The 27981-nt window shown below is 38.0% G+C and overlaps 1 protein-coding gene across 2 annotated transcripts; it reads left to right on the top strand.

Moving 5' to 3' along the window:
• The first annotated feature begins 134 nt into the window (after positions 1-134).
• On the top strand, positions 135-27981 carry LOC141440975 (uncharacterized). 2 transcript variants are annotated; one of them, XM_074105574.1, is made up of 8 exons: positions 135-408; positions 1248-1412; positions 1740-1973; positions 2435-2498; positions 3243-3347; positions 3907-4037; positions 5088-5186; positions 25958-27981. In XM_074105574.1, the coding sequence occupies exons 1-8, from the start codon at positions 275-277 to the stop codon at positions 26031-26033; spliced, it is 1008 nt and encodes a 335-aa protein (XP_073961675.1). In that variant the 5' UTR covers positions 135-274; the 3' UTR covers positions 26034-27981. The 2 variants fall into 2 exon arrangements, with proteins under 2 accessions (XP_073961675.1, XP_073961674.1); XM_074105573.1 differs by having other exon boundaries at positions 3904-4037.

The raw sequence follows: 27981 nt of genomic DNA, 5'->3' as shown, positions 1-27981 counted from the left end.
ACAGTAGTATTTAGGTCTTAGTATGTAGGTATTCTAATTAATAAAATAAATACCTAAGTTTTTTCCGTAAAGATCGTATAGCAACCTTTAAAAAAAATGTTATAAAATATAAATCTTTGTAAAATCTCTTTTTTCTCTTTTTGTTACCTGTCAGTGTCAAATAATCCCTTTTATTTTTGTGTATTTTTGGATGCAATATTTTTGTTGCACTCATTTACAAGAAACCGCTAAGTTCCAGTTGGTGCCTTGCATCTGACTCTGATTTCAATCCAAGATGGCGTCAAGTAGCCGTGCTACACCGCAGAACATGAGCAAGTACAGGATCACACGGCGCGGGCGCAAGCTGCAGGTCTCAGACGATCAGCGAACATTGATTGCGCTGCCGAAAGATGTCCCTGAACGGACTTGGTAAACATTACAAGCACAATATTTTCATATTATTACAATAAAGTACAATACTATAAAGGTACATGGAGAACCACAGATTGGAGAAAATACAGAAGGTAAGCAATAGGCGGCGTTATTACTTGAGAGCGATCTCTTCTACGCAACCTTCTACATCAGAAAGAAGAAAAGAGTTACAGAAGGTAGGGCAGTGCAATTTAGAGCACATACTAACGCTATCTAGTGAGCAACTATAGAAACTCCAACCGAGTCCTACATCTACAGGCTACTCCGAAATTCGAAAATCGAAGTTCGTGTCGTTCCGTCCCTCTGACACTTATACTATTTAATACGAGAGTGACAGGGACGGTACGATACGAACTTCGATTTTTGAATTTCGGAGTAGGCCCTCAGGGCCTGATTTCCACAAAAGAGGACCCCCACAATACGTAGGTTTTTTTTTCAAATTCCGACGATTAAACAATAGTAAACAATTTTTCCTTTGATATTTTTTTCGCTGTTTTACCTTTACCTATAGAATTTGTAACAACATAATTATACTGTTCATTTTATTTGGAAAAGAGTTTCGAGGCCTCCACTCCTTTGGTGCCTCAAGGCCTCCAGACCTCATAGACCTAGAGCTAAAGACTTAGCGCGCCTCAAAAGCCAAGATTGGCGATCCTAGAGCGTGTAGAATACAATAATAACACAAATGCTATACCCTACCAAGGTTCATGTTAACTTTAAGAGCTATGTTACATGTATGCAATAAATAAAAAAAAAAAAATGCAAACGATACAGTTATGGTAGGTACTCTAGCAGAGCCTCCAGTCTTACGTTACATATTGCAATTAATATCAAAGGGCCGAGATTCTGCAGAAGGAAGAGAACGAGCTGATAGTCCTGGACGTGCGAGAAGAGCTATTGGAACAGGCTATGCGGATTGGCTACGAGCATTACATGGAGCGGCAGACCACGTGCTTCACCGCGCACTGCGCAGCGCTAGCGTGGCTGAAACTTATTGACTGGTACAGTACAGAATAAAACTTTTTGACGTGTACAATGTTGAATAAGTTGGAACCTAGCGGCCTACGTGACGTGACACTGCAAAATATCTCAACAGGAGCTTAGCTATTTTTTTCAATCAGGCGTTATAGCACTTCTAAATGTCTACGTCGATATTGGCTCAACACGTCTTGCTATAACGGCAAGGGTGAGAGTCATAATTAAAAAAATAAAAGTACCTTCTTAAGCAAATAGTAGGTAAGTACCTAAATCTTTCGGGGGTCAGTTAAAAAAAAACCTAAACCTAGTAGAACTAGCCATTTATTTATTAAAATGAATGGTCCCCCCAGGTACTTCTACCGGCATGATCCCGGGGAAGACCCTAGTGCCTACCCGCCCTGCTACATCCCGAAGCGACGGGAGTCGTGGATGCCGGACCAGTTGCCCGACCCCTCGCCCAAGGACACCTGGGGTCAGCAGAACTTGCCAGTCCTGGAAGAAACATGTGAGGAAGACTTGAAGAAGTGCCCGAGCTCGTCCTCCATCGATTATCCTGTTGTGGAGGAGATACCGGTGGAGTGTAGGTAAGTAACTTCTCATCATCATTATTCAGCTGAAAGACGTCCACTGCTGAACAAAGGGCTAACCCAAAGAGTTCCACAATGATCACTGTGCTGGCCGCATCCAACTAGTTCCTGCGACCTTGATCAGACCTTGGGTCCTTCTTGCTGAGGGCTTTTCCATGCTCCGTCCTCCAGTTCACGGTCGTAAGTGAAAGCACACTCGACTTTCGGTATCTACGAGCAATATAGGTAGCCCCTTCATTATCATCAGCCGTAGTACGCCCACTATATGACATAGGCCTCTTCGATAGATCTACCAGTTGCTTCTGTTGTAATCCTGCATCCACCGTGAGCTTGGCATAAATGCCCGCGGGAAATTCCGAAAATGGTTGTGTGGTCTTCATTAACGTTATGTTAGTAAGAGCAACAAAATTAGATAATTATGTGATTAGATGTTATGAGCAACATTCCCTCTTTTTCAGGTTTCCTGGTAAAGTCCGACTGCCCGGAATGTCTAACGAAGCGTTAGAATATTCTCTTAATTACGTAAGTACTGAAATCATCATAACATTAGGTAATTGGCCTGGTAATTTTCACTCTGTGTAAGTGAGTACCTGTTTTCTGTATAGCTTACTATTTCTAAGCTGGTGTATTTCTAAGCTGGTGTTCAATAATAGAAATATATTTTTTTAAGTCTAGTATTTTTTAAGTAATTTTTAGGCAGGTATGTAGGAATCTAACTTTTAGTTGTGTAATAGAATTAGATTATAATTTCATACATAACAATTGTGGCTATACCCTACCAGGGTGCATAATTTCTGTAAGTACTAGTATTTATAAGTGTTATGTTTTATGTTTTTGCCAAATAAATGAATACTGAATACTGAAATACAGTAAGGAGTCATTGTATTGTATTGGAATTATGTATTTGCATTCCGAGAAAGAAACCGTGGCAGCTTTTGGTTGTCCTAAAAACTTGAAATTTTATATAAAGGTAAAATAGCACAGTTTATAGAAAAGTCTGCAAATTGCTGAGTCTAGTTCGTCACTGATCTAATGACCCCTCTTTTTTCTCACTCAATCCACCTATCCCACTCACACCTGAGTGTCAAACGCACGTATATTTCTAATATTACTAAGTTGTAAGTAAATCTCAGCTCAGCTTCGCGCCAGCCGCCCCTGGTCCTTGCGCCTTTGGCTCTAGCCATATTAGCCTGTGGGTAAATCAGGCCCTGAGTGTAATGCTCCAGCTGCTATAATGACTGATCGTGGGTTTACTTCACTTGTCAGGAGGACAGCGAGTCCCCCTCGTCTGACTTGGCGGCTGACAGCGAACTGCTCCAGAAGGTCGTGGACTACAGCACCGAAGAACTGTCTATACAGATGACACCTCAGGTACTTATACTGCGTGTTGTTTTGGTACCGCAGACTTAGGGGTTGTTTCACCACCCATTGATTAGTCTTAACTGACGGTTACAAACAAAACAAATAGAGATGGCATCACATTTAACCGTCAGTTAAGACTAATCAATGGGTGGTTAAACAGCCTGTTGGTGTCGTAGCTAATCAGAGGATAGGGCGGTGCGTGCATTGCCCCCCTCCTCATGCTCAGGAGGCCCTCGAATCCTAATCAACAATTTCTCCCACCTAGTCTAAACTTAATGAACCTTTTAATTTTTATCAATTTTGTTTTGTTCCCTAAAAGATATTTATCTATTTTATTGAGAACTTATTATGTCTCAATTGGTCGCCCCCAGTATGTGGCCGCCCTAGGCCCGGGCCTACTGGGCCTTAGGGCACATCCGCCACATCTTATTGTTAGTCTACAGCTGGACGTAGGCCTCCCCAATTGCACGCCACTGAGCACGATCCTCGGCCACTCTCATCCAGTTCTCATCAGTACTCGCCGCGCTGCCGTTCAGTTGTTGGGTCCTCACACCAGCTCTGTCAGCAGGAATCTACCCTGAGCGCACTGAAGACGACGACGCCGGTGGAGGGGTCCCTGCACGGCGCCGGGGACTCCACCCTGCAGCGCCCGCGCAAGCGAGCGTCACTGCAGAAGAGCAAGATCTTCAGCCACGCCAGGTGAGGACCAGCTGATACAGTATAGCAGTGATATAATAGGCGAATCACTTCGCTTACCATAATTTCACTTGCCATAACAACGTTTGCCATAAAGTTTATTTTATATACGGGTGGTTGTTTTTAAGATTTTTGAATGTAATCTTGTAGAATAAAACAACGATTTTTTTAGCAAACGATATATATATAGTTGGCAAACGAGCATGCGGGTGGTAAGTAATCTTCGCCGCCCATGGACACCTACAGCATTATTAGGACTGTGGGTGCGTTGCCGGCTAAATGGGGGGCTCATGGGGGAGAGAGGAGGGAGGGGAGTTGGGCCTCCGGATCTCCCACTCACCGTACGAAACACAGTAGCAAAACTACTATTTCACGCCGGTATTCTGTGGGAGTGTGGTACTACCGGCCCATTTGTACTGCAGTCAGCAAGTGGTAAGCAACTAGGTTGTAAATTAGTTTAATGTCAGTTCTGAAGAATATATACATACTGTTCCAGAAATAAATGAGAAATGAAAAATATGGAACACGATACATTTGATATAATAGCATATTGAGCCGTGGTGGCCTAGTGGTTTGACTTATGGCCTCTCAAGCAGAGGATCGTGGGTACAAACCCGGGCTCACACGTCTGTTTTTCGAAATTTATGTATGAAACTACATTTCATTTAGTGAGGTAACCAGCAAAACCTGTGGAGCTCTCACTCACTTTACGTCGATGGGAATTATCCTAAAAAAAACCACATCGTTTTCTACCACCACTTTGTCAGCATTATTGCTAAATATACCCATGCAAAATTACTGCTTTATAGCACTATAAGTCTAAACTAAAAGACGGACAGACAGACAATGCGAAATTATAATGATTCCGTTTTTGCCATTGCATTACGTAGTTATGGGACCCTAAAAATGACTGCGATGTTGTTTTTGATATTTCCCCTGTGAATTTTACCAAATCCCGGAATTCAGATTCAACTGCCGGATCTAAGGGAGCACACCAGCATAGTTGAAGCTAACTCGTAATATTATCCTATTGTGTCTGTCTGTCTGTTGCAGCGTGCAGGGCCGGTCCCGCGCGACGCTTCCACCGCTCATGACCGGGGACTCCCACTCCCACATCAGCGCCATCTCAGACTGCCGTCTACGGAACCTCAGGTACTTAAGTACTAAATAGTACATCTTTTTGTGTTTGCGTCCGTTAGTAATAATCTCTACGAAATCTGTGGAAATTTGAACTGTCTAGCTATCACGGTTCATGAGATACAGCCTGGTGACAGACGGACGGACGGACAGCGGAGTCTTAGTAATAGGGTCCTGTTTTTACCCTATGCGTACGGAACTGTACTAAACATACAAAGACTAAAATACCTTTTCCGGGTTAAAAAAGCCCGCGTACACATTTGCTGCCCATGTATCGGTCTAATTTCACAAAAAGCATTTCTGATCCTTTATTTACACGCATAAAATGTTAACGTTCCCAACAGCTTCGAAGGCCTGACGAGGGTTACCGAGGGGGAGGGGGGACGTTTAGATGCCCAGAGATCCGAATTGCCCACTGGGCCGGACAAATCGCGCCTTTCTCTTAAGGTGCCGCAGTGTGGCATGCGGCATACCACGTATAGAATAGAATAGCATATTAAAATAAAAATTACAGTGCAAAAATGATCAGTATTATATCCCATAAGTACCAAACTAGACTGAGCCTGTATCTTGGCACTCACTGAGTAAATTGAGTAATTTAATTATGTACCTATATGTAGGACTTTAGAAGTATGTAGGTATACTTCTAAAGTCTTGTGCATGTGCTTTTTTTCTGATTTATTTTGGTTGAGTAGCGTTGGCTCCTTTTTACTTATTTTGAGGGACAGAAACCACAAAAACCGGCCAAGAACGTGTCGGACACGCCCGAAATAGGGTTTCGTAGCCATTACGAAAACATTAAATAATATTTTTATAAGGATTTCGTATTTTATACCGAATCTTCCAAGTTTAGGTATATTTTATACCTTAGGCTGCTATTTACTCTTAAACTACTAATAATTCTCAAGCAAATTTAGCCGTTATAGTTTTCCTTGAAAGTTTAATATACGTATACCATCCTGAATTTTTAAATTTTTTAGGTTTAGATTTTAGAGCGGGGGGACGCTCGATTTTAATGAAAATTTGCACTTTAAAGTTGAATATTTCGCAAACATATCACTGAATCGAAAAATCGTCTCAGCAAACCCCTAATAGTTTTAAAAGACCTATCCAACGATACCCCACACTATAGGGTTGGATGAGAAAAAAAATCACCTCCACTTTACGTCTACGGGAGGTACCCTAATTATACCATTTAGTCGGCATACGGGCATAGTTTACATATATATCCGTGCAAAATTACAGCTTTCTAGCATTGATAGTCCCTGAGCAAAGCCGCGGGCGAACGGACAGACAGACAGACAGACAGACAGACGTGGCGGGCGAAACTATAAGGGTTCAGTTTTGCCATTTTGGCTCCGGAACCCTAAAAATGACGTTGTCGTGCGTCAATGCCGCATGCGGCGTGCCCCCTCAAGATCCCAGGCCGTCATTACCCGCGCACGTGCAAACCAACAAAGAATTATGAATAAAGCTTTTACACGGCGGCGGATTCTGGTCATCTGAATATCACGAGGCGCGCATTTTCCCCCAATCGTATGCACGCCGTGGACACGTGCATTTTTGTAGGGTTGCCACTTAATTATTTTATTCGTCACCATCATCATCATATCAGTCAGGGGACGTCCGCCGTTGGACATAGGCCTCCCGCATAAGTCCAGTTGGTGCCCTCGCGGCCTGCATCCACAGTGAACCCGTAGCTTTAAACAGGTCATCCGGCCATCCCGTCGGTGGATGGGTTGTCTATTCGAGAACCTTTCGGCCCCAACGGCCATGTCTTCTCCGTGGTATATGACCATTTTTTTATTAAGACGTTTTTATTAGCGTCATTTATAACTATGTAACTTAAAATTTTAAATGTATGCTGTTACTGCCCGAAGGAGGGTTATGTTTTTCGAGAGTATGTATGCATGTATGTAAGTATGTATGTATGTACATATGTGGGTATGTATGTCCATTTCTTTGGTCCTCGCTGCAGCCTAAACGGCTGGACGGATTGTAACATATGAGGTATCTTTGGATTCGTCATAACTGTCAGAGTGACATAGGGTATATAATATTTCAATATGGCGTCTGCGAAAAAAAATATGGCGAATGAATAAAAATAGTTATTTGTGCAACAAGAGAGCAAAGTCGTTTTTTGGTGCGAGTGTTGATTTTGAATCCGAGTAAGCGAAGGATTCTACAATTGAATCACGAGCGACAGCGAGTGATTCTAGGTTAGAATCATGAGATCAGCGAGGGATTTCAAACACACGAGATGCAAAAAACTTTTGGTCTCGTGTGACACATACAACTTTTCACCTGAGCAGCGAGAACATTTAAATTAAAGGTTAAACAAAACTTCAAAATTCGATTCGATTGTTAAGAAATAAATATAGTACTTACTTACTTTAATCATATTTAAAACTTTTTCTCGAAAATTATTCATACAGTTAAAAAGTCACTTAAGAATGCCAGACAACGATCAGAAGTCTCCGGTAAGTAGACAGGTTTTGAATATGGAACGAAAAAGTATCCAGTATAAAAATAAACCTTTAAATATGATTTTATTGGATTTCTATTGTTTGAAACATGAATATAAATAGATTACTTTCAAATTATTCAATTTGACAAATATTTGATCCAACTTTAAGAGATAGGAAGTATACGGAACGAATTTATCAAAAAAAAAAACAAGAGCAGTGGCTTTCGTACAACGAGGTTGCATACTTTATTAAAAGAGTGGGAAAATTTTATCATTTCGGAAATATTTCGCTGTCATATAATTCACTATGTTTTTATTTAATTTCACCTCGTGTTTTGTTCTATAATTTGTCCTTATTATAATTAATTAATTATTGACATATTTTTAATGCTAAAGGTCAATACATTTTTTTATTAGGTTGGTAAAATGCTTCTTGCTTAATTAAAAAGTAAAAAAAAAAGTAAAATTGAGCTGGATATTCGTTCATTTATGCTCGTTTTGTTTATGCTCGTCGTTAGTTCAAATATTTGGCAGTGAGTGGACCCAGCACTGTCCTCAGCATTTAAAAAAAATAATTAAAAAGCTACTTTGTCTCACGGAGTGAGCAAAATCCGATTTTGCTCACTGATTTTTCACAGCAAAACCTGCTTGTTGAGCTGCTGAGGTGAAAAAATATTTTGTATTGTAACAATATGGGAATCAAATGAAAGCTAGTAATTAGCCCATTCTAAATATATACGGGTTATAATACTTTTAATCTACTATTTTTACAGAAATATCAAAAAAGTATAAAATAATAAAAACATTAAATTTAAAAAATCAAAAAACCCGACTGAATTAAAAACTAAAAGGAAGAAAATAAGTCTAGTGGTCTGGAACTCTGTCAAGAAGTTCATTTAAGGTTCAAGAGTCGGGACCCATTCAAATCGTAACCAGCTCAAAAAATCTTTGTAATGGGTCCCGACTGTTGAACCTTAAATGAACTTCTTGACAGAGTTCCCTGCCAGACCATTAGAATTATTTTCTTCCTTTTAGTTTTTAATTAAAGCTTGAACTCTCAATTAAGCCCGAGTCTTAAAGACTTAAATAAATAAATAAATATAAAGACAATCATGTAAACATAAAAGGCAATTAAAAATAATAGTAAATAAAAGTAAAAATGAATTAATTCGAAATTATTACAAGCAATATGAAAATATTCTAAAAAAATGTTTGAAAATGTCAAGACGAATAAATTATGCGAAGAAAATGAAAAATTCGACGAATAAAACAAAAACGCTATGGGGAATTATAAACAATACTCTAAATAAAAACAATAATAGAAATTACAAAAACATGACTATTAAAACCGCTGACATGTCTATACCTATAGATTCACCTCAAGAAGTAGCAAACGTGTTAAATGAATATTTTGCCTCCGTAGGTGAATCATCGTCACCGAGCGCGGGCGCCAGCCCAAGACGCGTCTACTCCCACGCAATATCTACCCCCCCAATAAATTCTATATACATACGACCCGTTACTGAAACTGAAATAATAAATATCATTAGACAGCTAAAAACAAAAAAAGCCTGGGCAATGATGAAATACCGTCAACGCTAATAAAACTATGTGCGGCAGAGCTAGCAAAACCATTGACAAAAATGATCAATCAGTCATTCATTGAAGGGTCATTCCCGGAAATATTAAAAGTATCTAAAATAAAACCATTATTAAAGCCGGTGGGGACGCGACAAACCCAAGCCAACATCGACCCATAGCGATTTTACCGTCGATTTCAAAAATTTTCGAAAAAAGTATGTCGAACAGAGTATATAAATTTTTAGAAAAATATAATTTATTTGACAAAAATCAATATGGTTTCAGAAAATATCACTCAACATCCCTCGCGGTCTATACGTACATGCAAAGCCTCTTAGATCATATTAACACGAAAAAATATGGTGTTGGGTTACTCTTAGATATGACCAAAGCATACGACAGAGTATCCCACGATATCCTGCTAACGAAGTTGTATAACATGGGAATACGCGGAACAGCTCATAAATGGTTCACATCCTATCTACAAAATCGGAAACAATACGTACAGATCGACTATTACAATAAAAACACCAATGAAATAACGATGATCTCCTCACAAATGCGTTGTACTACTTGTTCAATTCCTCAGGGAAGTGTCTGTGCGTGTCTCCTATTCCTGGTCTACATCAATGACCTGTCAAGGGTATTAGACTCAGAATCAAAATGTGTAATTTTTGCTGACGACGTCTCATTATTGTTTAATGGCGCAAATAGCGCTGAATGTAATCTGAAACTTACCTACACACTAAACACAGTAGCAGAATGGCTTAAAGATAATAATTTAGACATAAATTTAAAGAAAACAAAAGTTATACAATTTAAACCTAAACAGAAAACATCTTTGGAATTGAAGTTAAAAGTAAACAACACAGACATTGAAGAAGTATCCGAATTTAAATTGTTAGGTGTAACGATAGATTCTGCTATAGACTGGCGAGCTCATATTCAAAACATAAAAACAAAACTATCCAAATTTGTATATGCACTAAGTGTTCTAAAAGTCAGAACAGATTTTGAATGTGCCTTAACTGCCTATTATGCGTACGCGTTTGCCTGGCTTCGGTATGGCGTAATACTGTGGGGGGGATGCTCCGATGCACAACAACTATTTATTATGCAAAAAAAGTGCATACGCATTCTAGCCAACATACGTATTCCGGAAAGCTGCCGTCAACACTTTATAAATCATAAACTATTAACCTTACCCTCATTATACATACTGGAATCGGCACTTTTTACCCGCAAACACCCTGATCTTTTCAAAGCGAGCAAAGATATAAGTACGACAAGGACACAATATAAAAATAAATTGCTTTTACCAAAGTCAAACTTAGCAATGTTCAAAAAGGGCCCCCAATATAAGTGTATCCAAGTCGCAAATAAAATCCCAGAATCGATTAGGCAAGAAACTCGCTACAATAAATTCAAAAATAAATTAAAAACGTTCCTAATCGAAAAATGTTATTACTCTGTAAATGAATTCCTTAATGATGAAAGTATAAAACACTATAAATGTAAATAAATCTAGTATTAACTGATAAACTTGATGACATATATGTATGTATGTACCTACTAACTCCACAATGTGACATAATCTAATCATAATCAAATCAATATAAATGCATGATTTTAACTGAATTCAATGTAAATGTAATACAATGTAATGTTTAATTTAATTTAATTTAGTTGTAATTATTATTGTGTGCCCTTGCAGGGCGTCATGGACTGACTTATGTACCTAACGATAACATCCTACTTTAATGTACATGACTTTACAGTGACATAAAATAAATAAATAAATTGACATTTATTGCTACCTTAAAAAAAATACAATGAAAATAACAGAAACACACCAAATAAAACGAAAATTTAGAAATACACAATGTCCAAAAAGTTGGAATAATAATAATAAATAATAATAATAATAACAAAAGACAAAAATAAACTCCATGTCCGGCCGAACATCTGTGATCACGGCGGCGCTGATTTTCAGCTGCGCCGTTTCGCGGCACGTTTTACACAATCAGTATACGCAATATTATTTAAATAAAAAAAACAAACAAACCATTAATTTTATTTTTTTTCTCCGTCTGACTAGGGCAAAGGAACTGGCTCATGCATACATGTTTATTTACCGCCCTGAGCTTGTTAGCTCAGGCAGTCCCACGTATTCTGGGGGGACACCGTATCGCAAAATTCTGCCCAGTTGAGAACTGTTGCAGAATATGATTCAGTACCAGACCAGACAGATGACAGACTGACCGACTGTGACGATATCAGTACAAACTCAAAGTAGAGCCATACAGTCCATCAACAGCATCTTATATACCATCACCAATATCCTCCGTAGGCTCTCGCAGAGCACCCACGCCCGTCTTAGATGTTGCGCAGGAGGCGAATGCCTTTTTGCCTGCGCCACTAAGGCTGGGAAACCTAGGGTGCGCATGAGTTGGACCAAAGATGTTAACCTATTCATCATGCGCACCTACTACAATATCACTAAATTAGAGACCGACATGACCACTATAGAAAACAGTTGCATGAACTTTTCCAACGACAATATCCCACTGTTAAAGTCAGTGAACAACGTGTATCCGATCAAAGACGGGCCATTATTAGAAATAAATATCTAAGTGACCAAGAATTAACCCAATTGAAAGACGAAGTACAAAAGAGTTAAATAATGTAGATCTATTAATTATTCAAACGTTACTGCTCTCATACCATCGCACGATCATACCGAAAATGATGCACAACAACACACACAAGACACACATACACTATACACACAAGTCACACATGTCCAACTCGTCCACTCAGACTGAGACTATAACATTAACTTTAGCAAATGATATAGAAGCGTTACTTAACCCCGACACAATAACTGAACCAAACACTCAAGTAATTCTTGATAAATTTCACTCTGCAATAGCCAAATACTCAGGAATTAACCCATGTAGTAGACCGAAATTACCAAAGTTAAAATACAGTAACAAACTCTCACAGTTAGTGCATCTATTTAACTGCGACATACTGAATAGATTTCTTTCAGACGACACACAACTAATAGATATTCATACCCTTATTTACTGCACCGCTGTAGTCATCTCCGAAGAGCTAAACTACAAGATAACAGAACACACACCACACAGTAAGAAAAACAACATAAACAAACCTCCATGGCAAGCTAGACTAGAAAGAGATATTGAACAACTCAGGGCAGATTGTGGTAGACTCACCAATATATAAAATAATAGGTCTCGTAAAGTAGTGAAAAGAGTAGAAGAGATATTTAGGAGCAGGATTACACACACTAGACATGAAGCAGACAACAGAAAACCAGAAAATACTTAGATACATTAAACAGAAACTGGCCCTAAAGGTACATAGACTTAGAAGGTATATGAAAGCACAAAAACGAAAGAATGACAATATTATTTTGCAACAAATGAAAAGGATTTTACAGGAACCTACACAATCACACGCAACACACAGAGATTCACACAGACACATCCATACCAACACAGACACAACTAGAGACGTTTTGGGGTAGCATATGGGAAGAATAAACAACATAATGACCAAGCAGACTGATAGAAATAGAAAGAAAGAAATGGGATACAATAGAAGAGATGACATTTGAGGAGATCACAGAAACTGACATAACAAATATAACAGTGAAACTACACAATTGGAAATCACCTGGGATAGATAAAATACATAACTACTGGTATAAAAATTAACATCAATACACAAAAACATAGCAAAAAATTTAACAGAAATAATATTAGGCAAACAAAATATACCAGATTTATAGCCATCGGTATAACATATATGCTGCCCAAAACAACTCATTCCTCACATCCATCACAATACAGACCAATCACATGCTTACCCACCATATATAAAATATTAACATCAGCAATAACTAGAAAAATCAATAGTCACATAGAACACAACAAAATCATATCAGAGGAACAAAAAGGATGCAGGCGAGCCATATGGGATGCAAGGAGCAGCTGATTATTGACTCCACCATCCACAAACACGCGACTAGTAAAAATAGAAACCTACACTGTACATATATTGATTACAAAAAGCTTTTGATAGCGTACCCCATTCCTGGCTGCTACAAATATTAGAAATTATAAAATAGACCCAAAAATAACTCACTTTCTACGTAATATAATGAAATCAATGGAAAACTACTCTTCAATTAAATGCTGGTAATAACACATAACAACGCGCACCATCTCCATTAAGAAAGGTATCTATCAAGGCGATTCCTGAGTCCCATGTGGTTTTGTCTCGCCCTCAACCCCTTATCACATCTACTGAACAACAGCCGAGTTGGATACAACTTCAGGAACACTCCACAGATACACGTATATCACACCTCATTTATATGGACGACATAAAATTATACGCCAAGACAGACAAAGACATGAAGAAGTTAATAGAAATCACAGCAACATTCAGCAACGACATCAACATGGATTTGGCATAGAGAAATGTAAAACACTACACATAGTAAAAGGAAAGATCCAACCAGGTAACTATACAATAGACGACAATAACACTATAACAGCAATGGAAACAAATGACCTATACAAATATCTCGGATACAAACAGTTAAAGGGCTTGGACCATACTATAACTAAACAACATTAAGTACTGAGTACAAAAACCGCCTAAATAAAATATGCAAATCGCAATTATCTGGCAAAAATTTAATTAAAGCCATAAACACTTACGCCATCCCCATCCTGACATACTCATTTGGAGTTATAAAATGGTCCAAGACCGATATAGAAGCCATAGAAAGAACTACACGCACAACACTAACAAAACATAACCATTTACACCCTAAATCTGCAATAGAAAGACTGACTATCAGAGACAGGAAGGAGGTAGGGGCATAATAAACATTCATTATCTCTGGAAAAACAAATACACAGCTTACAGACATTCTTTCACACCAAATCACGTACAAGCAATATACACAATACAATCGTCCAAAATGACCACAACTACACTCCGCTAAACCTACACGAACCACCTGACACGCAAAATATTAACGGAAATGACCCACAAGCACAACTGATAAATAACTGGAAGAAAAAGGTACTTCATGGACGACATCCACGTGACTTAGAACAAACACACATAGACACACCTGCATCAAACACATGGCTAAAAATAGGCAGTTTGTTCCCAGAAACTGAAGGTTTCATTATTGCAATTCAGGACCAAATCGTAAATACTAAAAACTACCGAAAATATATAATAAAAGATCCAACACTCACAAACGACAAATGCCGCAGATGTCATAACCAATCGGAAACCATACAACACATAACCGGAGCATGCACAACGCTAACACAAACAGACTACACACACAGACACAATCAAATCGCAAACATCATCCATCAAAACCTGGCACACAAACATAAACTTATACAAGACACACACACCCCATACTACAAATACACACCGCAGGTAGTACTTGAGAATACAACACACAAATTATACTACGACCGCGCTATACTCACAGATCGTACTATCCACTATAATAGACCTGACATCACATTAATAGATAAAATAAACAAAACTACATACCTCATAGACATCTCAATCCCTAACACACACAATTTACAAAAGACCATCACGGAAAAAATAACAAAATATGCAGACCTAAAAGACGAAGTTGCTAGACTATGGAGACAGGAGAAAGTGTACGTAGTTCCAATAGTCCTATCTACAACAGGCGTCATCCCAAATCACCTACACCATAGCATACAATTATTAGGCATAAAATCACACGTTTACACAATTTTACAAAAAGCCGCAATACTTAATACATGCAGAATAGTGAGAAAGTTCATGCAACTAGACCCTGAAAATAGCCCTCAGCAATCTTCTTAAAAAATATTTATTCTACAACTCTTGCTACATTTACTTGGTGGATAACCCGTAAATGTAGTTAATACCAGCCTAGAGCTGAAAAAAACAATCCTTCGAAAATAATAATAATAAAAAACAAAAGACAAAAATAAAAACAATTTCACATGCTGCCGGCCGACGACCGGCGGCGCTGATTTTCAGCCTGCGCCCGTCTCGCGGCACGTTTTACACAGTCAGTAATACGCAATATTATTTATATATAAAAAAACAAACAAACCATTAATTTTATTTTTTTTCTCCGTCTGACTAGGGCAAAGGAACTGGCTCATGCATACATGTTTATTTAACGTTTGGGCTCCACAGAAAACCAGCGTTACTGCACATAATGTGCGGCAACACATGCTGAGTGAGACCCTTTTGGTATCCTGCCGTGTCACCTAGTAACATAGTTTTAGTGCTAGTTCTAGTCTTAGTTTTAGGTGGTACATTTTTGGAGCCAAAATAAACTTTTCTTTCTTTCTTTCTAAAAAAAAAATGCAATTTTAACACGTTTACTCTCGAGAGCTCATAAAAAGCTTGAGCCGTTAAGGTTCTGAACCGTTTTTAAGCTCAAACCTTCAACGCTCTAGTCTTCTAAGCTTCACGGTTTGCGAGTCTTAAGGTTCGAAAGTCTTCAAGACTAGTCTTCTAACAACACGTATAAAGATTGAATGACAATTGACCAATCAACAAATAGCATAGTCGCATGCAGTCGGGTTTTTAGCCGGTGAGAGTAAATAATGGTTTTTTTCCGGCTGCACGCCGCCATCTCCTTGGTTATAAATCACCTCATATTTATAACAATTAAAACTAAAATCAAGGAAATAAAAGCAAGGACCTATAGTCTTTTACCATCATGGCGACTCAACCCAAAAAAAGTACAGCCAGGTTTTTTAATATAAATTTGAATTTTTGGCACCCCTAGGGCGGGGTCAGTGCCCTCCCGCGTCACGGGTGTGACCTGACCGTTCCCAACTCGGATCTGTCCGGGATTATGCTAACCGAGTTTACTCCGTGCCAATGAACCACGGGGACAACGCACGTCCGGTTTTAAACTGTACTAATGTCGGGGTAAATGTGGCGAAGGCAACGGGGTATTAGCTGGTGTGTAAAAACCGACCAAGAGCATTGTCGGACATGGTCATTGTAGGGTTCCGTGGACGTTACTAAAAACGGGCAAGTGCGAGTCGGACTCGCGCACCGAGGGTTCCGTACACTTTTTTCATATTTGAGTTGATTGAATAAAAGGTAAATTGCGGTTTACGATTTATGACGTATTAAAAAAACTACTTACTAGATCTCGTTCAAACCAATTTTCGGTGGAAGTTTGCATGGTAATGTACATCATATATTTTTTTTAGTTTTATCATTCTCTTATTTTAGAACATTTTACCACTTTGGAAGCGTCTCTCGCGCAAACTATTCAGTTTAGAAAATATGATATTAGAAACCTCAATATCATTTTTGAAGACCTTTCCATAGATACCCCACAAGTATGGGTTTGATGAAAAAACATTTTTGAGTTTCAGTTCTAAGTATGGGGAACCCCCAAAATTTATTGTTTTTTTTCTATTTTTGTGTGAAAATTTTAATGCGGTTGACAGAATACATCTACTTACCAAGTTTCAACAGTATAGTTCTTATAGTTTCGGAAAAAAGTGGCTTTGACATACGGACGGACAGACAGACAGGCATGACGAATCCATAAGGGTTCAGTTGTTTGCCATTTGGCTACGGAGCCCTAAAAAGAAATCTAGGGTAGGGCACACTCACCTTTTACAAAACGACGTGAAAAAGTGTGCCAGCAAAAAAGAGTATCTTCATAGCACTTACGTCCTTTTGTTGAGTAGCGCAGTTTTTCGGTAATAATTAATAACTCAAAAACGGTACCTATATCTATCAGATTTAATTGAAAACAATTTTGGTTATGTAATTTTTTCAAATTTTTTAACCCCTGGCGCAAAAAGAGGGGTGTTATAAGTTTGACCGCTATGTGTGTCTGTGTGTGGCACCGTAGCCTTAAACGGGTAGACCGATTTGAATGGGGTTTTTTTATTTGAAAGCAGGTTTTTTAGCGATAGTTCTTAGACATGTTTTATAATTTATTGAACTTTGAAGTGCCAGTCGGGGGTTGTACAAATTTTTGTTGGTTAGGTTATTGAACAGAAATGTTTTTTAAGATAATAGGGGGTAGGGACAATTTTTTCAACTTTCGGGGCGACTATTTGGATAATATTAATTTAAAATTGGTTTTTGGAGTATTTTTGTATTTTTTATTTCAAGAAGTTTCTCGATGAGGGCTACAAACATAGATGTAGCTAGTGTCGCTGCTTAAGTGACTAAATAAGAAACAAACAAGCTGAGGTATGCGATGCATTAGGTGCATTGGAGAAATTCGTGTCTGTACTCCTGTCCAGTGGTAGTGTAGGGGTATGGCACGCAGCACGGAATGCTGAGGACCTGGGTTCGATTCCCAGCGTTGGTCTCTTTTTATGGTTTTTCTGTGCCTATGTTTCAGTTTGTATTTTCAATATTCATTTAAACATAAAAAAAAATAGGAAGGAACCTTAACTACGTGTATCTATCTGCCGAAAATTTGTTTCAGTTTAGGTTGTACATACTTTGTCGGCGTTCACGTTACTCTTTTATAAATAAGTATATTGCCATCGAATTCAGTGTCCAAAGGCCTGTGAATCACCAATCAATCAACTCAAACCCTCGCACCCACTAAACCTCGTCAATTGAATAGCTTTTCAATTTCCTGAAGCTTTGTTCCGGCCCCGGCCGCCCCTTTCGAGTGCTTCCTTCGGAATTACTGTATTGTGCTGCGTATTGTGCGAACTAGCGCATTTACTATTGCTTGGTTCTTGTTGTGTATTTTTTAGGGTTCCGCAGCTAAAAAGTGCGAAGTGGAACTCTAGGTGCGTGAGGTTGCTTAGTATGAATTAAAATGACAATATGACTTTTTCTGTGTAAAGATTCCATGGTGGATCACAATTCAGTTGGTTCGACAGTACCTTAACCAAATACTACCTATTATGCTTGGCATGATCTAAAAATATGCCTTTTAAATTCAATTGTTTTTCATATCTTTTCTGTAGATATCTTCAAGCGGTTTTGTGGGTTCTCCGTGATTTCTGCGTCTTATATAAGTAAAACATGTAAAAAATCTATAGTAGTTTCTCGATTATTCCGCCTGATTCAGGGTGATCGCACTCGCCAGGTTCGATTCCCGCAGCGTCGTATAATCGCACAGCATTATACACTGATCGATAATGCATATGATATCGTATTAATACATAATCGATGCCTTCTCGAGATTTACATTTCAAGTACGTTAATGTTAATGTGAATATAGCTGCTATGTGCTTTGAGGAAAAAGGTATGGAAAAGTTTTTGACACGAAAAGCAATTTTTTATTGTTCTGTGTAACCTCGTAAGTCCTCGTAAGTACCTACTTAGAAAGATACGGATACGACCGAATGTTACAATAGGTATTTATATATATTTATACAATAGGTATTTATATATTATACAACAAGTTTCCCTAAAGGGGTCATGTATGAACCGATTTGTTATTTTTTTTTTGTATGAGAAAGTTAACAACTTTGTTAATTAAATTTGACCGCTCTGAGTGGAGACTATTTCCGCTTCACATCCTTATTTGTTTGTTTTTGTTCTTTATCATTTTGTAAATGTGTTTTTTGTTTGTGTAGGCTGAATAAACATAATATGGTATTTGTGTTAAAAATAAAGTCGTGTTAAATACTTGTGATGTATACTTGTGATATCATTTAATAATATTGTAAATCTGTTTAAAAAAAATATACCTTGTTGAGTTTCTTGCCGGATTCTTCTCAACAGAGGTTTTTCCGAACCGGTGGTAGATTTTTTTTGACATTCATAAGTGCTTGTTATAGCCTAAATTGAATAGGTAAAGATATATTGACTTTGACTTTGACAACTCCTGAATTTGCCAAGCGAAAAGAAACCTTAAATCGGTTGAAAATTGGATTTATAATGATATTTTGAAAAATCTATGTACTTGTCTCTTTCTCAAACGCTTTTCTCTATGCATCAAGTATTGCGCTACTTGCGTGTGTGTGTAGTCACATGCAACTACGTATTTCTCTGTCTTGTCTTGAATTTCAAACCTTTATAACTTTGTTATTTGTAAAGGTAGCCGTAAAATTGTTTCTCTATTCGATAACAGGCATTGTGAGGTTTTAATTTATAATACATATGAAAAATAGTCAAAAACCGTATTCTATTCTAATTTGTAGCATTTGTGTGGCACATAGAGCCTGTTGCAATCGGTTTTCGCAAAAATGAAAAATTTCATACCGAAATCATGTTTAATCCCAATTTAGGCCGTAAAAGCTGTTTCCCTCATAAAACAACGACAACAATTTACGAGAACGTGTTACAGACGCATTAACGTGCCGACATAATTCCTGACTGATAGTTGTACGACGTACGCATTAATGGTGTTAGCTGCCGTTATGGCATGAAACACGAATAAAGATAAATGGCAAGTGTTTTTTAGGAAGGAGTGTCAGCGGGGCCGTATTCTGAGGTCTTTTTATCTAGCACTCGGAATCACAATCGTTTTCAACACTTGTTCTGTCACTCGGTATAAGAAAGAGATGGTGAATGCGATCGTGAACGTCAGCACGTTAGACAATACGGACTCAGGTTTTACAATGAGGATTTTCTGACAGTACAATATCGCTAGATTAGTATCCTGAGGTCGTTTGATGATACGATGTTGCTTGAGATTCGAGCGAGAAGAGTGTTTTTGATTATAGTTTCATCATGTCTGTCCGTCTGTCTGTCTGTCCGCGGGTAAGCTCAGATACCGTTGTACTAGAAAGCTGTAATTTGGCATGAATATACTGTCACGCCTACAGAGGTAAAAAAAATTTTTTAGGTTACCTCCCTACATACTATACGTAAAGTGGGGGTGATTTTTTTTTCTCGACTAACCCCTATAGTGTGGGGTATCGTTGAATAGGTCTTTTAAACGACGATTTTTCGATTTAGTGATATATTTGTGAAATATTCAACTTTAAAGTGCAAATTTTCATTAAAATCGAGCGTCCCCCGTCCCCCCCCCTCTAAGATCTAAACTGTTGAGTGGAAAAGTTTGAAAAATCTCAGGATGACATCGTTTCAACATGTCGTACAGAGTTCGGAATAAGCCGGCGGGTTATTGGATTAACAAGCCATTACCCTGGTTTGTCTGCCTTGTCTAAACGTGTTTGCGCGGGGGCGGGGCGCGGTGGGGAAGGGAGTGGAGTGTGGCCAGCGTTAGAAAAAAAGGAAGAAGTAGAAGATTTGGTTTATCGGGATACAGTTGTGTGGGTTTATAACCAACGATCTCATATTTTTTGATAATTAAGTATGTAATGTTTTTTTTTAGCCCGTTAAAGTGTCCCACTGCTGGGCAAAGGCCTACCCTTGTTTCCGCCATTCAATAAATTGTCTCATCATATTCAATTGCAATTTTTTTGTAATGTTAGCTCGATTTACCTAACCTAGTTAAAGCTAGATTTGTAATTTATTTTATTTTAAGGTTATTTACGAGTACTTATTGTATTTAAAATATTCTCACGTTTTATTAAGTCAGCAATTCTCCCTTTATATCTAACTAGGCAGGCTCATAATTTGTATATCTATCTGCCAGTTACACTTCGCTGTTTTTAAAAGAAAGCTACCTCTCAATTTTGAGCAATCTATTTTCAGGTTTTCAGTTTAACATCTCGAATAAAACAAATAATAATGAAATATATTTATTCATATAGCCAGGATCCATTATTTGTTAGTATTGCTTATGAATATGTGACATGGTGTTAGTGAAATGTAATAAAATTAATTAATTAAGTAAAATCCTACTGCATTACGTAGCGATTTTAACTGAACAGCGGATAAGACGGTATCTCCTTGAATAGGCACTTGTCCCACCGCCGACGATGAGCGAGAAGCGAGTAGAGCGAGTAACTAGAAACGAGTGGGTGAGCAGCGAGAAGCGAGTGTAGTTTTGTCGCTGGCTGTAAGCGAGTGTTCGAGTGCGACGGGCGATTACTCGCTCCACTCGACTCGCTCGTGCGGGGCGGCCGCCAAGCTGACATCGCTGAGCGAGTATCTATAGCTCAGCGAGTTTTATAGCTCTTGTCGCTGCGACAAAAGATGTAAGAGCGAGTTCTCGCCGACAGTGTGAACAGCCAGAGATCAACTATTAATATATGTGTCTCTTTTACTCACACAGGATCTTATATCTTTTGTTCGCTTCTTGAGCGAGAAAATAGTCAATAGCCAATCGTTTCCTCGCTGGCGGTGAGACAACTGCCATAAACTGTCGTCTCGCACAGTAGGTACCTGCGCCTGCGCATGGTGACGCGAGCTCATTGTCAAGTCACCTTCGCTCGGTCAACACCCTGGCCGTATATGCGACACGGTCTAGTCACAGACTAGTAGACGTGCACGCATATATTTATATCTCTTCTCATGCTAGTACATTTGTGCTGGATCTCATCATCATCATCACGAAGGCCTCCCCCTTAGAACGCCACAATGAACGACATTTCGCCACTTGCTTACACCGGTGCATGCTGAATCTAGGCGACATAAAATTACTTTTTATGCTCTTGGGCGTAAAGTAAAATACTTGTCTAAGACCAAGGCAAGGCACCAACAGCCACGGTTTTTTTTAAAGTAATCAGTGTTTTGTATGAATTAGTTACTTTCGAGGCTAAGAAGTAACCTATGCCCTCTCAAGCAGAGGACCGTGGGTTCAAATCCGGGCTCGCACAGAGTTTTCCAGATTCATGTGCGAAATTGCGTACTTAAACAAAAGCAAGAACCTTGTGGCTTTGGCCCTTTAGACTCAACCTCTAAAAAAACAGTGTACGAGTATGTATGTATGAAATAGTTTATTTTTTAAATTTAAAACTGACCAGCAGCGGTTGTTCTCTGCCTCACCTGGTGGTAAGAGCTGCGATATTAGCTCACTGCTTGAGAAACAGCCTATTTACTCAGGCACTGAATAGCCCTAAATTTGACGTTGCTCCAAATATAACATCCGTTAAGTATAGAAATATGATGTCAGAGTAAAAAGAAATAAAATTGGTAACGAAACTTTTTGTATTACATTTGTAACGAAGGTGAAGTCGGAAGTTTCCCAAGGAAAAGTTTGAAGAAATCATAAACTACCATTCGAGGGGAAAAGTTGGGGAAAATTGAGTTGCACAGTTATCGAGAGTTACCGTGCTTTGTATATGTGTCTTTTTCTACTTGGATGTGTAGGAGAGAGATGCGTTAGTGGAAAAGTGAGATAATTGGATTCTGTGTGATGTGTTTTGGTCGCCGTGATTTGGGCTCAGGCCTGAAATAACCGTTTTCCTAAAATGTATTTTTCGCAAAATGTCTGCTTTTCAGAATGTCAACACGTCTTTTGCATAATGTCAGCTTCTCAAAATGTCAGCTATTTAAAATTGCCTATCTCCAAGAATGACAGTTTTTGTATAATGCTCGCTTTTCAGAAAGTGCTTATTATCAAAATGTTTGCAACCTCAAAATATCCGCCTTCTTATAACGTTGGCATTCCAGAAATGTCTTATTTACAAAATGTCAAATCATGGTCTGCAAATTTCATCTAAATCGGTTCAGCGGTTTAGCCGTGAAAGAGTAACAGACAGACAGACTGAGTTACTTTCGCATTTATTAGCATTGATTTTAGTAAAAAACTAAACTACGAAAATCCCTTCGTTCGGGTACGAAACCGGTTGAGAACGAAAAATATTTTGTTCTAAAGCAGTACTTAATCTTATATTAGGTATTTATGTTATTAAAGAGTAAGTATGCAAGCAAGTAAACCTTTTACATTTAGAACATTGATTTGAAAATAACCCCGGCTCGCACCTCTGAGTTTTTCCAAATTCATGTGCGGAATTACATTTGAAATTTACCACGAGCTATGCGGTGAAGGGAAACATCGTGAGGAAACCTGCACAAACCTGCGAAGCAATTCAATGGTGCGTGTGAAGTTCCCAATCCGCACTGGGCCCGCGTGGGAACTATGGCCCAAGCCCTCTTGTTCTGAGAGGAGGCCTGTGCCCAGCAGTGGGACGTATATAGGCTGGGATGATGATGATGATTTGAAAATAAAGCAGACATTATGGAAAACAAACATAATAAGACTATATAATAGCCTATTTAAAAAAGTGAACATAACGGTAAAGCAAAAATTAAGGTAATGCTAATATTATAGGAATGTAAACATTATGAATATACGACTTCCTGAGATTGTACACATTTTAAATAGCAGACATTTTGAGAAAGCTGACAAAATAGAAGTGCTAACATTGTGAAAACGCAGACGTTTTGAGAATTGTACATTTTAGGAAAGCAGACATTTCAGGCCTGAGCCGTGATGTGTTGGGCGTGAGAAGGATGATTTTTTATTCTCTGTGGCGTCTGCCTGCTTTAGGTACTCGCCTTAATCCTTAAGTCTGAGAGCTGGATTAAACTTCTGGGATTCTACTAAAATTCCCATGGATTCCCAAAAGTTAGACAGTGTTATTAATTTATGTTTTACTAGCATATTTCCCACTGTCACTGACATAGCTGGAAAAATATGCAAATTGAAGTGGCAATGGGCAGGCCACATCGCTCGAAGAACAGATAACCGTTGGGGGAGAAAAGTCCTCGAGTGGCGACCACGAACCGGAAGACGAAGCGTTGGCAGGCCTCCCACCAGGTGGACTGACGACATCGTGAGAGTAGCGGGAAACCGGTGGATGCAAGTGGCGAGTTGTCGTTCATTGTGGCGTTCTAAGGGGGAGGCCTTTGTCCAGCAGTGGACGTCTTCGGGCTGATGATGATGATGATGATAGCATATTGCCCGCAACTCCGTCTGCGTGCGTTTACTATCACGCGGGAATTGCAATTTTCCGGGATAAGAACTATCCCATGTCCTTCCCCGGGACTCAAAATATCTGTATATCAAATTCCATCTAAATCGGTTCAGCGGTTTAGACGTGAAGAGGTAACAAACAAACACTTACAAACTTTCGCATTTATAATATTTGTGGGACAGTGGAATAAAGAAAACCCGTAGTAAATTTCACACACAATTGCTTATAAGTACATAGTTAACCTACTAATATTATAAATGTGAAAGTTTGTGAAGATGTTTGGATGTTTGTTACTCAATCACGCAATAACGGCTGAACGGATTTAAATGAAATTCGATATACAGACAGTTAGGTAGTTTGATTGCCGGAGAAGGACATAGGATAGTTTTTAAGTCTCTGTGTATATATACCTGTTTTTCTGTACTGCTTGCTATGTGTTGGTGTGCAATAAAGAGTTATTGTATTGTATCCCGGAAAATTGAATAGTTCCCGCGGGATAGCAATAAACGGATTCTAGGCGGACGGAGTCGCGGGCAACGACTAGCAACTCATATAACAACACTGGACGATGGCGGCATCTTGATTGGGAAGACTTTTCTAAGTCAGACAGACTGTCGTAGGTTCCCTCACCAAATTATGATAACCAGTTAAAAAATCAAATTCAAAATTTAAAAATTCAAATGATTTATTCAGTAAATAGGCCGCAATGGGCACTTTTACACGTCATTTTTTAAACTACCAGCACTTTCGGAAAGACCATCATTGCCAAGAAGAATGCGCCGCAAGAAACTTGGCAGAAAATCATTTTTTCATAATAATATAATTACAAATAAAATACTTAAAAACTATATTATACAATTAAAGAAAAAAAATACAAAAATAATAATAATAAAAATATACGGATGTAAGGGGTCCCTTAGTTACTGCAATACTAAACACTAACTATATCTAAACTATATCTACGTTCAGTGGAAGTGTAGAATGTTTCCACCGTCATAAATTTTAAAATAATAATTAATAATAACAATAATTTAGTTCTGAAATATAGGTACATTTCAGGTCAAGTAACCATTAAGCTTTTGGATTTCGAAGGCAAGTTCACGTCTGCCGCTCCCAAAATATACCTAATCCTTTTAGAGATCTCATTTCATGTCAACTAAGTAAATTTTTTTTTGTTCGACTAGATGGCACACGAGCAAGTGGGGCTCCTGATGGTAAGAGATCACCACCGCCCATAAACATCTGCAACACCAGGGGTATTGCAAATGCGTTGCCAACCTAGAGGCCTAAGATGGAATACCTCAAGTGCCAGTAATTTCATCGGCTGTCTTACTCTCCACGCCGAAACAACAGTGCAAGCACTGCTGCTTCACGGCAGGATTAGCGAGCAAGATGGTGGTAGCAATCCGGGCGGACCTTTCACAAGGTCCTACCACTTGTAAATATAGAAAGAAGACTATTTACCACTTGTAAATATGAAAATATAGAGAGCTTTATTATCTACGTCTGCAGTTTCAATGACTTTCGAGGCGTTTAAGCTGCGCCAAAATATTTCCTTCGTAATTTTTATTTGCTTCGCATTATGGTGTGTGTGAAGTTCCCAATCCGCACTGGGCCCGCGTGGGAACTACGGCCCAAGCCCTCTCATTCTGAGAGGAGGCCTGTGCCCAGCAGTGGGACGTATATAGGCTGGGAAAAAAAAAATATTTACTTATATTTTTCACGTAAAATGCGAGCACATGGCAACAACAAATAAAAATATTCCTTTTTGATGAAACATTTAAGCATTTTCTACTGTTTTATTTATGTCGTACCTCTCGCGTATCATGTTTAAATTAACATTGCAAATTTAGACTCAAAATATTCTGTTTTTTTTGCAGACTGGACACACAGTACGAGGTATCGTCGGAGAAAATGGACACGCCTCCTGGAGAGGTTGTTAAGAGGAAATCTTAGCGTAATTAGTAATTAAAGGGCACTCGAGATTAACACCGTTATTGCATTGCGCTGGGATTTTAGTACACAAAAAACGACACTAGTGGGAAACGTCTGATAAATTTAGAAACGGTTGAAACTTTTTATATCGATAGGAATAACCTTTCTACTTAACAGAAAAAAATATCGGATTTTTGTGTAGCATCAATTAATTAAAAAAAATGAAAAAGTTTTTTTTACCGCCAAATTACGACAGTCCGGACGGTTACAGGTTGTTCCATAGTCCAGAATAAAAAACATTAAAAAAGAATTTTAGTGTCTTTGACTCGATCGTTTTGACAGGTGACACTCTTTACCTGGCCGAATAATACTCCCGACCCTGTTTTTCATGTACACGCCCATACACCCATACAAACTGACATGAGCTTCTGTATGGGTGTATAGATGAAAAACAGGGTTGGTATTTTCATGTTGGTATTATCCGAGCCGGCAAAGAGTGTCACCTGTGAAAACGATCGAGTGAAAAACAAATAAATACTTTTTTAATGTGTTTTATTCTGGACTATGGAACAACCCGTAACCGACCGGACTGTCGTAATTTGGCGGTAAAGAAAACTCTTTCATTTTTAAAAAATAATTGTTGCTACTTAAAAATCTGTTATTTTTTTCTGTTAATTAGAAAGGTTATTCCCATCCATTCCCCATTTCCTCAAACCCTAAGGCTCGATGTCATTATTACAGCTTAAAACATAAAAGACCATTTTTCACATAAAGTCAGTCTGACATCGGCCTTATTGTTTTTAAAAGTGTAAAGTAAACTGTTATAAAAAGGTTGATTGTAATTTTCATTAATTGACAATTGAAAATCGTCGATTTGAATTGACGGAATTGACACACAAATTTTACAGTTAATTAAAGATTTGATCTTATTTCGTTAAAGCTGCGTTGCAATTATTGGTTAAAAATTACAAAATATTTTTTTATTTAGCATGATTATACACCGTATTATTTTTGATACCCGTTAACTTTAAGGGGACAATCTACAGGTCAAATGAAGTAAACTTCTCACAGACACTAGTGGTCTAACTCTTACTGTTTAAAAGATAATGAAGAGATAATTAATCATTAGCAGAAAAACAGCGTAAAGGTAAAGCGTAAATTTATGACGTTTTTTCAAAGTCCATAACAGAACTAATCCGTTTTTAATTCACACATATTCAGCAAAAGAAAGTTAAACAGTTAAATATGTGGATTTTTTTGATGTCTCTCATGAGTTACGTCAATGTCACTTGTCAAATTTGTCTATTTTAGAATTTGCCTATTAAAAATGACTGTGAAGTTATTATATGTAAGTATGAAAAAAGATATTTTTTTTGGATTTTAATGTCTTTTTCAATTTTGACGAAAAAATTAAGTGTGAGGTACTTAGTTCATACCAATTAACTGAGCCATCTGCCGTAGTTAACGAATAAAAAAAAACACGGTATATTTTGACTATGTGAATCATGAAGATAATTTATGATTTATTGCCTTGGTACAATTAAGGATTTATCGTAATTTTGAGTTTGAATTTTGTGTTCGACTCCATTCAAGTACTTATTTATAAATAATTATAACATTAACAGGTGCAGCAAAACCAAAGATACTCTTAGATATTGTGAATTTATTTGGTAGCTCTTTTAATTAATCGAATTGGCAGTGTAAATACGTTATATTATTGTTTTGACAACATCGTGGACTTATTAAGGTTGGGAACTGTGATAGAAATTGATTTTATTTTACTTTATTATATTGGCGATGGCTTTAAACGTATACATATATGACTATAAGATACAAATAATATATTTAAGTCTTGGTCATCAAATGAGAAGCCGTGTATCAATATAATAGTTTTTTATTTTATTTAGTTTGATGTTTTATTATGTTGATAGTTGATGACTTGTGTTGTTGTTGCTTTGTGTTTTGTTTG

This window comes from Choristoneura fumiferana, chromosome 23 (assembly GCF_025370935.1).
Source record: "Choristoneura fumiferana chromosome 23, NRCan_CFum_1, whole genome shotgun sequence".
NCBI lineage: Eukaryota > Metazoa > Arthropoda > Insecta > Lepidoptera > Tortricidae > Choristoneura > Choristoneura fumiferana.
The sequence above is the reverse complement of the archived record's forward strand: the minus strand, read 5'-3'. Positions and strand labels throughout refer to the sequence as shown.